The 15,674-nt window shown below is 32.9% G+C and overlaps 1 protein-coding gene and 1 non-coding gene across 2 annotated transcripts; one reads left to right on the top strand and one right to left on the bottom strand.

Annotated features, from left to right (window-relative positions):
* Positions 1-922: 922 nt before the first annotated feature.
* On the bottom strand, positions 923-5,224 carry LOC117790944 (gamma-aminobutyric acid receptor alpha-like). Its single transcript, XM_034630565.1, has 5 exons — positions 4,839-5,224; positions 4,345-4,427; positions 4,086-4,288; positions 1,657-2,151; positions 923-1,600 (listed from the first exon to the last, which is right to left on the bottom strand). The coding sequence occupies exons 1-5, from the start codon at positions 5,207-5,209 to the stop codon at positions 1,259-1,261; spliced, it is 1,494 nt and encodes a 497-aa protein (XP_034486456.1). The 5' UTR covers positions 5,210-5,224; the 3' UTR covers positions 923-1,258.
* A 4,321-nt stretch (positions 5,225-9,545) lies between these two features.
* Trnam-cau lies at positions 9,546-9,618 on the top strand. The gene has a single exon. It is a non-coding gene; the product is annotated as a tRNA-Met (tRNA).
* The last annotated feature ends 6,056 nt before the right edge of the window (positions 9,619-15,674 follow it).

Below are 15,674 nucleotides of genomic sequence, written 5' to 3'. Positions count from 1 at the left end.
TATACATATACATATACATATACATATACATATACATATACATATACATATATAGTTAAGTACGCTATTCAGATAGATCAATTCAAATTAAATGTATTCCCAATTATTTCAACATTTTGTTTACAGTTACAGAATAACAGTTTTAACGAGTTTTTAGCCAAAATTCTTCAAAACAGGAATTGGTTTGCATTCTGGCAAAATGATGATACATTGAGACGACAGCAGCTCAGTTAAATATGATTAAGATTAATGTTAATTAATCGTGAACTAAGCACGGCAAATGTCCATTCAATACATTTTTCACTCTTGTACGTTTAATGTGCTTTCATTGTTATTCACAATTTTCATGTCACACATTATTAACTGTATATTTCTTAGAAATGTTATTAAACTGGTTTACATATTTTATGCAAAATCGTATAATTATTTGAAGTATAACGGCATGTTGACTACTGTTAGAAAATTAAGCTTTCTAAGATCTTTTTCAACAGCTTTCCATTGGGTAAGATTAACATAAGAAATCCGTAGATGACAAAAGTCGATGCAAAGAGAGACAATTACAGTACTTACCACATCACTTGCTTGCTAGTGACCTAAGCGTATTTTCGCTAGTGATGAAAGAGTTAACTGAAAGCATTTGTTCGCGTTTAAGCCAAAATTCGGACCCCAAAAGCCACAAACGACTTGACTGACTGTCTGTCTGTCTGCGCTTATAACATGTTAAGCATGTCAGGGATATTTCAGACTTTCCTTTGAAGAATCAGTCAGTTTTCGTAGCTTTCCTTCGAATATTGTGCACAGCGAACATTGACAGCGCTGATTCAATTACGATAACAAAGCTGATGGGCAGAAAAGCAAACGAGGGTCAGTTCAAAGTTTTGCGGAAAATGATATGTTATTACATCCAATTAAAAGACAAGTCTTAATCAAAAAGCAACAGTTAGTTTATTAGCTAAAGCAAATAATCGTTTCTTAACTATTTAAGTGCGAAAGTGAAATCTGGATTGCACCTAGCATTATTGAGGTGCAAGAAACATGATTACAAGACAGCTAATACTATTTAGATAAGTGCATATGTATAATAAGCTGCATAAAAGTTATATAAATAATTTTTTTTGCTGAGAAAATTAATTTTTGAAGTTATTCAAAAAAAAAAAAAAAAATGTCGAGCCCAACATCTTTTTGCGAGTCTCGATTCAGAACCGGCTTGCAGCCTTGGTATATACTATTGATATGGAAGTTGACCTTAGAAGCCGTCTCAGGACTTAATCATGGACCAGGAGAACTCCTTCTTGTACATGCCGTAGGCCAACCAGTAAAGAAGATTGAAGAGGGCAAAGGTCATGGGAAAGGCGACACGTGCCACACGATCAATCAAAGAAATGCTGTTCACATAACTGGCTCCACTTCGCCCCTGCTCGCTCTTCTCTGCCGCAGCGTCCCTTTCCCGCTGCCTACGAAACTTGACGTCCCCCTTGAGGCAGAGCCACATTTGATGCATGCGGGAAACGACGGGTGGCTCGGTTTGGGTGGTGCGTTCCATTGTCGAGGCATGCGACGAGAGCTTCGGAAAGATGTGGGCGGGATTCTGTTGTTGATTCTGTACAACGGAAAGATAGGTTAGGTTAACGGAAAGAGGATTATGCCTCTACATACATTGTAGATGGGGCAGCTGAAGGTGTTGCGTTTGGGAAAACCACCACCGCCATTTAACTCCGGCGGCAGGGGCAATTCACAGTGGAGGGCATCGTGATCGGCAAAGACAAAGACATCGCTATCCGAGTTCGCGGGCTCACTGTCATCGCTGGCCTCGGCGACATCGACAATTTCCCCCGAGGAGAAACCCAATGCTCCAATATCTTCCCATTCATCGTCCACACGAGGAAACTCTCCACTGCCCAGCTTGGTGAAGTAATGCACCCCGGCAAACTCCAGCAACGTGGCGATGCAGTAGAGGAAGCTCATCAGGAGAAACCAATCCAGAGCCGTGGCATACTTGACCTTCGGTAAATCAGTGCGGGAATCCAAGCTGATGGTCGAGAGGGTCAGAACAGCTGTCACACAGAGTCCAACACGGTCACTGGTTGCTTCGCGATGTATCCAGAAGGAGACCCATGATAGCACCACAATCAGTATACAGGGTACATAGACCTAGGTCAAGTCAAAGCGAGAAACAAATAGAGAGCGAAGGAATGAAGGTATAGTGCAGAAAATTAAAGTTGCTAGTTCAAAGAATTGACAAACTTTCAACTGTCATAACTTCAAGAAAACTGACCCGATTTTCAAGCGGAATGTCATTTTAATCATGATATGGCCTCTTTATTCATTCTGCATTCAAATTTTGTTCTTTTAGAAAATTTTATATTTTTCGACTATCGAAGCCATGGTTCTATGTTGATGGTAAGGGTCCCCCCTTTGAAATTTTGAAAATTCAAAATTTTAAATCTCAAGTTTTCACTTTTAATCAACTCCTTATATCATAATTAGTATAAAACGACACTTTAAACTTGATTCTGACGCCTTTCATTTTCTTGTAAAAAATCATGTCAAAATTAGAAATATTTTGACTTGTAAAGTTGCTAGATCTAAGGCTTGAGCAACTTTGAACTGTCATAACTTTGGCAAAACTTTACCGATTTTCAAGCGGAATGTCATTTTAATCATGATATGGCCTCTTTATTCATTCTGCATTCAAATTTTGTTTTTTTAGAAAATTTTATTATTTTTCGACTATCGAAGCCATGGTTCTATGTTGATGGTAAGGGTCCCCCCTTTGAAATTTTGAAAATTCAAAATTTTAAATCTCAAGTTTTCACTTTTAATCAACTCCTTATATCATAATTAGTATAAAACGACACTTTAAACTTGATTCTGACGCCTTTCATTTTCTTGTAAAAAATCATGTCAAAATTAAGAAATATTTTGACTTGTAAAGTTGCTAGATCTAAGGCTTGAGCAACTTTGAACTGTCATAACTTTGGCAAAACTCTACCGATTTTCAAGCGGAATGTCATTTTAATCATGATATGGCCTCTTTATTCATTCTGCATTCAAATTTTGTTCTTTTAGAAAATTTTATTATTTTTCGACTATCGAAGCCATGGTTCTATGTTGATGGTAAGGGTCCCCTTTGAAATTTTGAAAATTCAAAATTTTAAATCTCAAGTTTTCACTTTAAAAATATCATAATTAGTATAAAACGACACTTTAAAATTGATTTGACTTGTAAAGTTGCTAGATCTAAGGCTTGAGCAACTTTGAACTGTCATAACTTTGGCAAAACTCTACCGATTTTCAAGCGGAATGTCATTTTAATCATGATATGGCCTCTTTATTCATTCTGCATTCAAATTTTGTTTTTTTAGAAAATTTTATTATTTTTCGACTATCGAAGCCATGGTTCCACGTTAATGATAAGGGTCCCCCCTTTGAAATTTTGAAAATTCAAAATTTTAAATCTCAAGTTTTCACTTTTAATCAACTCCTTATATCATAATAAGTATAAAACGACACTTTAAACTTGATTCTGACGCCTTTCATTTTCTTGTAAAAAATCATGTCAAAATTAAGAAATATTTTGACTTGTAAAGTTGCTAGATCTAAGGCTTGAGCAACTTTGAACTGTCATAACTTTGGCAAAACTCTACCGATTTTCAAGCGGAATGTCATTTTAATCATGATATGGCCTCTTTATTCATTCTGCATTCAAATTTTGTTCTTTTAGAAAATTTTATTATTTTTCGACTGTCGAAGCCATGGTTCTATGTTGAAATTTTGAAAATTGAAAATTTTAAATCTTAAGTTTTTAGTGTATTTCAACTCCTCATATCGTAATTAGTACAGATCGACACTTCAATCTTGATTCTAAGGCCTACTTATATGCAATAACGAAAATAATATACAAAAATAATGTATATAATTAATTAAATATAATTAAAACCAATCAAATCAGTGGGAAATTAACTAGATAAACTTAAAAAAAAAACTTTAGAAACAAATATTTACCATTTCCATTAGAATTACCAAAAAGTGCAAAGTGTACCAGTTTTGTGGCGAATGTGACAACCGTGATCCATTATCCTTACCTGTATGAGAAAATATCCCGTGTGTCGCTTTAGATTGAATGCAACGTGCAACACGGAAAAGTCACCTTCGCGACGTGTCGAAGTGAAATTGCGATGCATCATGCTGATTAAATCGAATTGGTTGAGCGTCATCCCAGGCACAAAGGACACGGCATCATCGTGATTCTGCCACTCGTAAACCAGCTGCTGGTTCGTATATCCATCTGTAAATCAACGTGGCGTTAAGAACTTGTCACATGTACATACAAGTACAACCTACAACTTCCAATGATGAGGGGACACGACTGTCGATCCATGGGGAAGTTCTTTAGCTCCATTGGACAGGTCGCCTTGATGGTCAGACTGCAAGACAAAATCGAATAAAAGCTTCAAGATAGCCTCTGACCAACCTTGTGATAAGCAATCATTTATATGTTCGAGATGGGTTTTATTCTTGCATAATGTCTGTGATTATTATTCATTAATATCTCTGATTTTGAGTTGCTTTTAATTCTTTTTGGAAAAATCTCTGTAGCTTATAAAGGAAGACAGAACAGGATTAAATCGAATCAGCTGTTGATTTTGATAAGAGAATTTGGGAGCTAGTCATGTGAATTATGAAATATAGATCAGGTATACCCTTTCTCTGTGTCTGTTAAATACAAGTGCATAAACCTAAAGTACCCTAACATAGCCGAGCCTAATGAGATGATGAGATAGATAGCTAGAGAAAAGGTTTATTATTAAGTTGTGATATTGTTATAAATGGTTTACCGCATTGAGTAGAGAATGCCTCCATCCTGGTCGAGTCTGAGCAGCTTGTTGGGCACGGTAATTGTGTGTATATGCGAATGCTTGCCATTGTAGAAGTACGTATCCGGTCGCCAGATCTTGTCCAACATTTTAATGCTAAGCGACAGACTCTTGATGGGCCCCTGGAAACTCAGACGTTTATCCCGCCAATATTGCCGGAAATAACAGTCCATGGAGTAGTCCATATCGAGTTCTGAAACGGGTCCCATGCTCCTGATAAGTATATTTGTTCGAACCACCGTCGGTAATCCCTGGCCATGTGTCGGCAGCTGCGATTGCTCGTAACGCTTCAATAGATTCTCCAGAATACTTGATATATTGCGACTCAACATATCCGCAGATGCAGTGCGTCTACCTAATGCAACTGCTTCAAACGCATTCGACTCGTTCACATATCGACGACTGAGGCGTCTCTTCTCCAAGGCGACTCCCGTGGTGCTCGACTGGACACTTGACGGTGCTCGAAAGGACTCGTAGATTCGACTGGCCTTGAACTCGCTCGTTATCATCGGCATTTTTGGCATCTGCGCCTCCATTTGAGATGGCACTTCCGCTTCCGGTGTACTAACTGTGGGTATGCTCTCACCCCAGTGCCCGTCAAGTGTGCAGATGTAAGTCAAGAAGCTGTAGAGAAATTTATTTAGCACGAGCACTCGTTTTCATAAGCATCATTGAGTGAATCACAATTATTATTATTCTATTACTGTAATATAAATTATAATTAGATAAACTTATTCACTCAGCAAATCTATTTTCGACAATGAAGAAAATTGTCCTAATTGTCCTTCGAGTTGCCTTACAATAAAAAAATTTTGTTCATATATTGAATAAATATTATCTTTATGAATGGAATGTATTACTCCAAAAAAATTGTCACACCCTTTTTTTTTGATTTTCAGTATTAATTTTTTAGTTTTGTCGGCAGTACCACGTTCATCATAGAAGCCTTTAAACAGCAAGATAAACAAAATTTAGGATAGGTATATCCCTACAACATAGTGCAACTGAATACTCGTAAATAAAATAAAGAGCTCTAACAGCCCTGCAGCTCGATGAAAGCCATTTATGCTTTATAATTTCTGCTTGGGGGTATTTTCTTCGACCATTGTTTCACACTTGAAGTGGCTTTAGCAATTAAACACTTGAGCTGGAAATTGTAAGGCCGAGAGAAAAGAATTGTAGGTTTCACCCTCCCCTTCCACTCACCTTTTATCATCTTACAACCCTTCGTAGAACAATCAGTAATTGTTGAAAATGTAGGTGAGTATTTCAAGGTTTTCTTCGATGGGAGTTAAATTTAACATTATCATATTATAAAAATCTTTAAAATGTTTTTAAAGTTGTTTCCCGCTTTTACATGTTTAGTTACACCGAATGGTAACAACATAATGTTTCTCTGTTCTAATATCACCTTCCTGCAGAGTGTGAATAACTGTGAGATTCGGGAACAAAAGCCAAAAAGCGGATTCGCAGGATTCGTAGGGTAAGTGGCAACATGGCGAAAAAAACGTAAAATGCACATACAAACGACGTTTTTTCAGGAAAACAAAAGAATGCTTGGATAATCATTTCTACCCCATGCCCATGAATATGAGTGTTAATATGAGTGCGAATGTAAGTGTGTAATGCACATAAGTGCGCACATTTATTCGTATGTTTCAAAATATTCAAAATGCTTAAAAATGTTATAGAAACTTTGAGGGAAATTAAAAATTACGTATACGGCCCGTTGTTTGCAGCAGGAAATTGAATTCACTGCTTTCTTTCGGCGTATGTTAATATTTTACATGTTTCGTGTAAATTTCATTCAACAGAAGAAAGCTTTTGAGTAGTTTAATGAGAGTATTATTTAGGAAATCAACCCGTATCAAATATCGGTTCCATTACGTCCCGAAATAAGTACTACTGGTAATTTGCAAAATGTTATCTGATTAATTTCGGTATCTGAATTCAGTTTACACGAATTTTAAAAATGCCATGCATTTAGTTTATCGAAATAACATAACATAAATTTTAAGTATTTTTTTCAAATTAAAATAATTTTTGCAAAAATTTACCAAGCCCGTATCGATATAACCGTTTCAGTTTTTGATTCTTGTAATATGAGTATAGTAAATGTATTATCATTAAGTGCTACTTAATTGTCAACTCTGGGACTGGTGTCACTGTGCATCGTGTGCGTTGTTTACTAGCCGCGGGTGGTTGTCTTAGTTCAGCTTTTGAAATGCTTAATAAAAAAAAAAAAGAAAAAAAAACAAATGTGGAGGCAAGTGTTATTCAGTTCACGACCTTGCAAACGGCCGCTGTCAATGTTGTGTTGGGGCAGTCTTTGCATTTATGCGTTGGGTATCTGCAAAAATTGGTGACATGTTGCAACAACGCGTTGTTCTGCTGCTGTCGATGTTGCCATGTGTCCGCCTCAGGCTAGACTTATGCAAGTGTGGCATGAGCCTTACATACTATAGATATGTGTCCCTTTCCCCTGTTTTCTCACTCACTCTGTGTGTTTTGCTGTTAATTACTTCCTTTGATTTTCCTTAGCGATATTTCAATTGCTATAAGTACTTATATTTCTTGCTTTGTTGAAACATGGTACAGCCTCGAGGATAGTGTATTTGGCCAGTCGGTTAACTATATCAAATTTGACAATCTTCATAAAAAAAATTGCATCATTTGCAAAATAATAGTTTAGCATACGCCACGTTGCATATTTGTGTGTTGTGCGCACACACGCCTAAGCCCTTACACACCAACAAACCAGACACGCACACCAACACACACTAACACAGTTACACCCACTGATACAATGGCATTGTTCACAAGTAAGTCTTAGTTTTAATTTCAGCTTCAATTTAAGTTTAAATTTGAGAATGAGTTCGGGTTATTGCGTTAATTGAGGTTGAATAAACTAGCAAGCAATCAACTTAAGTTCCCCTCCTTCTACATTGACATGTCGTCCCCCTCATTTGTATAATCATGTGTCTAGATGATTCTTTCGGCCAGCCACTTGACCGCGTCTGACAGTTTGCAGCTATTGGCAAATGTGCTTTAAGCCAAGCTATGCATACTGAACGATTGCTATTATTATAAGAACTGCAGCAACTACTAAACGGGTTAAGTAGGTAATGGGGGGGAGGAGGTCAAGCGGTAAGGGTTTACTTATTTTGATGGGGAGAGGGGGGAGGGTGTGATGTGGGAAGGTGTCTTCACTTACCAGGTAAAGATTGCCAACGGTCGCTGAAATAAAATCATCATCAAACTGTGCTTAAATCCGACTCAGGAATTAAAAAAAAAAATTTGTTTTAATTACACCTTAAGATTGTACGAACTGCACTTAATCCATAGCTATCAGAATATCGTAGCTGATAACGGTTTACATTAGCCAACAAATAAATGAAGAAATATGAAAATAATTGCGTTGCGTTCGTTGTTGCCCGCTTGGCGTCTAAATCCCGACAAGGCGGCTGAGACAAGCCTAAGTCGGCTCTGGGTCTCTGAGTCTGACGGTCTGTCAGAATCTGGCATGCGCAAAGCAAGTCTATTAAACCACTCGGTGTGTTTGACTGTGTTTAGCAGTGTGTGGCTGTCTAGTTGTTTGCCCTGTCAGCTTATGTGGTTGTCTTGTTGTCCTGTTGTCTCCTTGTCTGCATGTGTAGGGATGTCTGGTCATTACGTGCTGTTACACTTTCATTCATTACAAACGTGACCCCGGCACAGATCTCATACACCTATTTTGCCTAAATATTCAGACTTAAACGCATTCCAAAGTTTCAATATACAAATGCATCTCTTGACCATTGTTTATTCAAGGCTATTGCTAAATTAATAAACTATTTGCCAATTGAATTCAATTTTTTTTTTTCCTTACTCATTTTATAACAATTTCTATCTCGTTCTCTGCCTCTGTCTTTTTCTATCATTTTCTATTGCTTTCTCTTCTATACAAATTACTAATTTATTTATTACTTTTTAATAATAAATGATAAACATTAAATATACTTGTATTTTTGTGCCTTGTTACCCAGAAAACGGTTGAAAAGGGCATAATAAACTTTTCGTTCTTAAACTTTGCAAATTTTATAATATTTAGACTAGATTTGAAGGCAGATTTTAATCTCATTTAAGTGATAAGTCAATATTAACAAAATTACTTTTTTAGAATTTTTTAGTAAATTTAAAATAATTGTAAAATTTCTAAAACAAATTTTACTGCTTTCGTTACTAGTGATCTGCGTGCTATTAGTTGATCTTATAGTCCTTGAGATCTAGGTGGTCACATAATTTGGTACCCTCTAGGTATGGAATAAATAAACAGCTACAAGGCCAATCATTTAAATGGAAAAATTATTCTTTTTAATAACGCAAAAGACAAAAAGCTAATTTTACGGGAGAGATTTTTTTTGAACTATCGTATGCCGTCTGTCGCTTACGTTACAAATAAAACTAAAATTTAATATTTTTGGTGTAGATGCTGGTGGAGTTTTCGAACACATTTGCATTAAAAAACAAATTTATTTATATCATTTATGCAAATAGGGCTCGATATGTTCATCAAAAATATTTTGAATTGTAAGATATAATTATAGAAATTAGACATGTAGAGCTAGTGCTAGTGCTAGTTTTTATATTCACCTTATGTTCGTAAATTTTGCTGGCGCGTTACATGTGGCCTCGGTGGCGCAGTAGGCAGCGCGTAAGTCTCATAATCTTAAGGTCGTGAGTTCGAGCCTCACCCGGGGCATGTAATTTTTTATTTTTTGTATAGTTATTATGTTACTTTTTAATTGTTTTTATTATTGCTGCGTAGTTTCTTAGTAATTTAGTACTCTCCCAATGAATACAGAAAAAATCGCATTCTTCAGTTAATATAGCTATTTTTATATTTGCTGTTAATAATATAATAGTTTAAAGTGTTTGAGTGTACATCGGTATACATTATTGTTCGCTTAAATATTAAATAAGTATGCATATATGTATAAAAGCGATGTGTTTAGTATAGATTTAGATGTAGCTATGGCTCGATAGTTGCTTCGCATTGTTTCCTTGATCGTTTTCTGACATTTTTAGTTAGTCCACGCGTTAAGAGTATCACTTGAAATCTGATCCGTACACAATCTGAAAGTTTAAAGCCCAGTTAATCTCCAGGACGAAAAAATCACAGGTCCATTTGGCAAGTTATGAAGATGCCCCAATTAAAAATATAATGTTTTCAATGACATTACTCTTGAAAAATAAAAATATTTAACAAAAAAATAATATACAAAATTCATAAAATCAAATTACATTTCATACGAGTGAAACAATGTTTGGTTTTTTTTTTCATTTGCATAACAAATTCAATTAAATCTCATTTTATTTCATTTTGTTTTTTTGTATTTTTTGTTTTTTTACAATTTATTAAGCTAAAGTGTGAAAAAATTTCGCTTTTAATTTAATATATATTTTTGGTTTTCGGTTTTTTTTTTGTCTTTATTACATTACAATGTTTTTTGTTTGCTCTTTTTAAAGTTGGATTTCATTATTATTATTCTTATTAATTTTGGGTTTTGTTTTATAAATTATACATGAATGTAAAATATGCAACTTGTTGAGAACTAAAAAAGCATTAATTATTTATATATAATGAAAATAAAAATGATTTACTTTGGTTTTTGCGCTCCTTGGGCATAATTTTGTTTTCATGTTGTTAAATCTGTATGTTCAGTTTTTCATTGCAATGCGGTTTAAGTATAATTAATTCATATTTATACATTTAGACTTTATTGTGCAGTTGTTGTTGTTGTTTTTGTTTGTGTACTTGTTGTTGTTTACATTGAAGTTAGTTAATTATAATTTTTTGTTTGCGTAACAAACTAATTCAGGCGTCTTTGTATCATTTTTTCATTCTTTGTTTATTTTTATATTTTATATATAATATATTTAATATATATATATATATATTTATATATATACTTTTATAAAAACAATTTATGTTTGTGTTGTTCTTTTTGTTGTGTATTTTGTCATTAATAAAAATAATACATACAAAATTGTTGTCGCACTGCATTTGTTAAATATTTGATATATGTATATACATTAATATATATATAAATATATACATACATTATATATATATATATATATATATATAAATATATATATGTATATTTATTTTACTTTTTTGCTTTGTAGTTGTATTATCAAAAATGGCGCTCAAACTTAATGATCTTGTAGTTTACGAGTATTTAAAAAAATCGATAACAATAGTTCTTCTTCTGATTTTTTTTGTTTTCATATTTTTTATGCATAACATTTTCGAATTACGAAAACATTTAAATGTAAGTATGACAGCTTCATTTCTTTTATTATTTGTATAATTACATTTTTTTTCATTTATTTTTCTGTAAGAATATTGCTAATAGAAGTAATGCCCATGAAAGAAAGTAAAAATAACTACTAGAAAAAAATGCCATGACCTAAGTCGTGTTCGTGTGTGAGGCTGTGTGTGTGAGTCTGTCTGTGTGTTTGTGTGTATGTGTTTCTGACAAGCAAAGTCACAACACATCATCTGTACTGTTATACTGCTACATATGTAAATACATATATACTCATACGTTGTATTATCTTATATATACAGTCAATTTATTTAGTAGAAAAGTGGCGGGTGTCATACATACATACATTTTTTTTATTGTTTTTCCTTTGGTTTACTCGGGTTCATATTAGTTGCAAATACTATTATAAATATGTATAACAGTATAACAAGTTTGGTTGGGATTGTACAGTCATCTGAACCACTAATCATTTGTAGCCGGGGAAGTTGCTATCAAATCGAGTTGCTCAAAACGCTGCGCTCCATTACGGAGTTACTGGGGATTTTTCATATGAAAGATGATGAAGGTATATATATCGTGTATAACACTTGAAAGTTTCGTAACTGGCAAATAAGATAATTTGTTCGAAACGCAACGACTCCTCTTTGCGATTCTCAAAACATTAAGCTAAGCGCGTTAACTATCTATAAGTTTTGCCTGTGAGCTTTGGATGGAGTATGCTTTTGTGTACGTATGTATCTGTATGTGTGTGTATATGTAATTGTGTATGTGTATGTGTGTGTTCTTGTGCTTAAGCAAGAGAAATTAATTGGGTGTTCAATAGAGTAGTCAGACAGCTAGGCAGATGTAGGCATATGGCAGGCATATATAAAGTCTTTTCAAAGACATCAGTTGTTTCTCACTAATTTATTTTAACCTCATGTACTTGTCTTTTTTTCTTAAATTGTATTTTGTATATAAAAAAAATATGCTAACGGTGCCTGTGACTCTCTTTTCTTTTTTTTTGTTTCTCATTTTTGTCGATTTTTTGTCTTCGATTTTTCGTATTTAGAAAAGAATTTCATATGTATATTTAAATTATTTTTTGCTTGCTTGTTTGTGTATAATGTATAAATATAAATACATTTTTCTTATTGTTTGTCGTTTGTTTATCTTCTATATATATATATATATATATATATATATATATATATATATATATGATATATATACATATATCCCATTTTCGTTAGTTTTCTTTATATTATTATATTTTCATTGATTTACAAGCAATTCTTGTGGCGCTGTTTGTATTTCCTTTTTATCAATCTAGGTTTAATAAACTGTCCGTTGTTGCTGCTGGGTAATTGTATGTGTGTGCTTGTGAGAGTGGTGGGTATAGGTGTATATGAGAGCGTGTGTGTCGGGTTGTATATGTAGAGTCAGGATTGTACATTGTATGTATCTTTAAAAGCAGCTTGCCGCATTTCTTGACATACTTTATGCTATTAATTTTTAATTTTTTATTTTTCTCTTTGTCAGTCTGTTTTTGGATTTTTTTTCTATGCTTTTGTTGTTGTTTGTTTTGTCAAATATGTAATTAAATTTTATTTCTCAATCAGAATTGGAGATCTTCTCAATGCGCTCAATACACATGGGAATGTAAATTGCAAATATTTCGCTGGATGGCAACTTTCATAATTGTTGTGTGTTGTTATTGTAGCTGTTGATTTTCTTGTTGTCGTTTCTTTTTGTTTTGGTATTGTGTTTCTAGCTTGACTTTATCTAATTAAGTAAGTGTATATGTATGTATGTCTGTGTGTTTATGTGTGTGTGTGTGTGTGTGAGCAACATAAGAATACATATATTGATAACTTAAACACTCCACAAATATAACAAAAATTTAAAAATATATGTAGAAATGTAAAATTTTTTTATATAGAATATCTAATTGCAATTGTTTTTTGTTAATATATATATATATATATATTTTTTTTTTTTGTTTATAATTATTATTATGTTTAGCTATGCATAATAACTGGCTGCATTACATTTAAATGTATGTTTCTTTACAGTTCGTTTTTTTTTTTTATAAATTTTCATATATTTTCTGTGAATTATTTTGCTATGCTTCGTTTGATTTTCATTCTTAGATTTGTTTTTATGTAATTAACTAGTCTTATGTAATATATTACAAATGTAAATGTACGAGTATAAAGCTAAAGTTGTTGTTCATTTCATTATCTTCAGTTTTATTTTTCTTTTCTTTTCTATAGTGATTTGACAAAAAAGCATTTATTTTAAATAACTAATATAATATAATATTTCACGCTTTGATTTAAGTGTACCTAAAAAAATGTTGATTTTTTTTGTCGTTTCGTTTTTGTTATATTTATTTTTGTTGTTTTCTTTTTTTTAGTTTTTATGTTTTGTTTAAGAGATTCTCGCGCCTGTTCGCATACTTTGCGCCGGCACTGTGTGCACAGTTCTGTGACTGAACCAGTGTTCTGAAGAGTTGTACAAGTGAACAAACGTATGTTTGAGTGTGTCTCGTCTATGTAAGAATGCACAGTGCAGTCACACAGTGCAGGCGCTAAATATTAGTCACACTACGCTTACACGTAGCCATGTAAGTATCTAAGTTTATGCAGATGGATTTTATTGCTCTAGATTTATAATAAATTTATTTGGTATTATTGTTTTTGCTTGTTTTTTTGTTTTGTTTTGTTTTGTTGTTGCGTTGTGACCTCATTCAGCAGCACAAAATATGCAATAAGTATTTTATTATAAATAGTTTTATTTTATTTTCAGTTTTGGGCATATTCATATTGTATATATATATGCAAATATATATACAATACATACATATATATAATATATACATATATATACACATACACATGTGTGTATATATTTATATATATGTATATATCTATTTATTTATTTAATTTTATTCTCGTCTAATGGCAATGATGCGCGTGTTGCTTCGAACGTAACCTCGGCACAAAAAATATTTATGCTAAAATATGAAATACTCAGTTGTTTTTTGTTTTTCTCGCGTTGTATTTGATTATTATTTAAGTTTTTATGTTATATTAATTTAATACTAAATTTTGTTATTTACGATTATTATTGTATTATTAGTTTAAAATATTATTATTGTAATTTTACAATTGTTTTTATAAAAACTCATTTGTTTTGTTTTGTTTTAGTTTTGTTTTAGTCGCATTTGTAGTTCTTGTATCGCATAAGCTTAACGTGTTTACGCTTTTTTGATAACATTGTTTGTATTGTATAGTATAATATTTAGTGATTTTTTTGCTTTTATTTAATCTCGCCCCGCCCCTCATTTATAACAGTGCACTCAGTAGATATATATATGTTTTTGTTATTAAAACTTATGCATTTTGTACGGAATTTCAAACTTAATTTTCTGTTATTCGTTTTATCATATACTTGAATCGTTTGGTTTATTATTTAGCAATGTGTTCAATATTTTTTATATCATAGTTCTTTTGTGGTTTCGTATTATTTTTCAAACAGCCAACAAAATGTATAATAATGAAGCTTTATTCAAGTCGTTAAACACAATTGGCAATTGGCAAGCGTAATTTTTTTCATAAAGTGGGGGGAGAAATTAAATTTGAAAATGGGCCTCTCAAAGAAACGTAGAAATGCTCAGAAGCTTATAAAATTATAAGGCGCTAATATAAGATACATAAAAATACAGATATACCAAATCAAAAGTCGAAAATATATAAGCGAAGGCCTATTTAGACACTGTTCCATATTTCATTATCGCATTAAAATTACACATATCCAAATTGCAATGCTCTTTGGGAAAGATTTAAAAGAGTAACAATTGATTTCTACAAATGGAATACGAAACAGGCCAGGATGTATGTTCTTATGTATGTATGCATGATAAGAATGCTTTTTTGGTATAAGAGTAGGCATTACTACAATATGTAGGAGAATGTATTTAAACATTTAGATTTTATGTGTTCAATTACAAAGCAAAACGCTCAAAATGTATATACACTATATGACTTGTATATACAAACATATGTATTTATGCATATAATTTATCTGTGCTTTTATAGGGTTAGGTTGCAATTGAAATAAGATCTGTTATACTACAGCTTAAAGATGAAATAGACTCAGGATACCCAAACGTATGAAATCGTATGCCAGTATACCAGTTGCCCAGCTAACGAAAAACAAATGTGACCGTTTGCCCACAACAAATTAAAACTGAAACTGTTACACTCCCAGCCGGCAAAAATGCCCAGCGACGTGAAACAAAGTAACACATACAGATGCAAATAGAGTAAATATAACAATAATAATAATTATAGTAGAATATAGAAGCTCAATTTTTGTTTGCCTTGGGTGGTACTGTCAATTCAGAATGTTTTCTAGGTTCGCTCTATAAATTTGTACAATTTCGATGAAATATTTTGAATGCATATGTAGGCATGTCGGGTGGGTGTAAGTGTGAGTG

The sequence above is a fragment of the Drosophila innubila genome, chromosome X, assembly GCF_004354385.1.
Source record: "Drosophila innubila isolate TH190305 chromosome X, UK_Dinn_1.0, whole genome shotgun sequence".
Taxonomy (NCBI): Eukaryota; Metazoa; Arthropoda; class Insecta; order Diptera; family Drosophilidae; genus Drosophila; species Drosophila innubila.
Note: the sequence above shows the minus strand (reverse complement) of the source record. Positions and strands in the feature narration are given on the sequence as shown.

Coding starts and splice junctions, on each gene's coding strand:
- LOC117790944 (XM_034630565.1), bottom strand. CDS start 5,209: ATGTTGAGTCGCAATATATCAAGTATTCTGGAGAATCTATTGAAGCGT. Junction 2,152..4,085: donor CGGGATATTTTCTCATACAG/GTAAGGATAATG, acceptor GACTTGACCTAG/GTCTATGTACCCTGTATACT. Junction 1,601..1,656: donor TCAGCTGCCCCATCTACAAT/GTATGTAGAGGC, acceptor TCCGTTGTACAG/AATCAACAACAGAATCCCGC.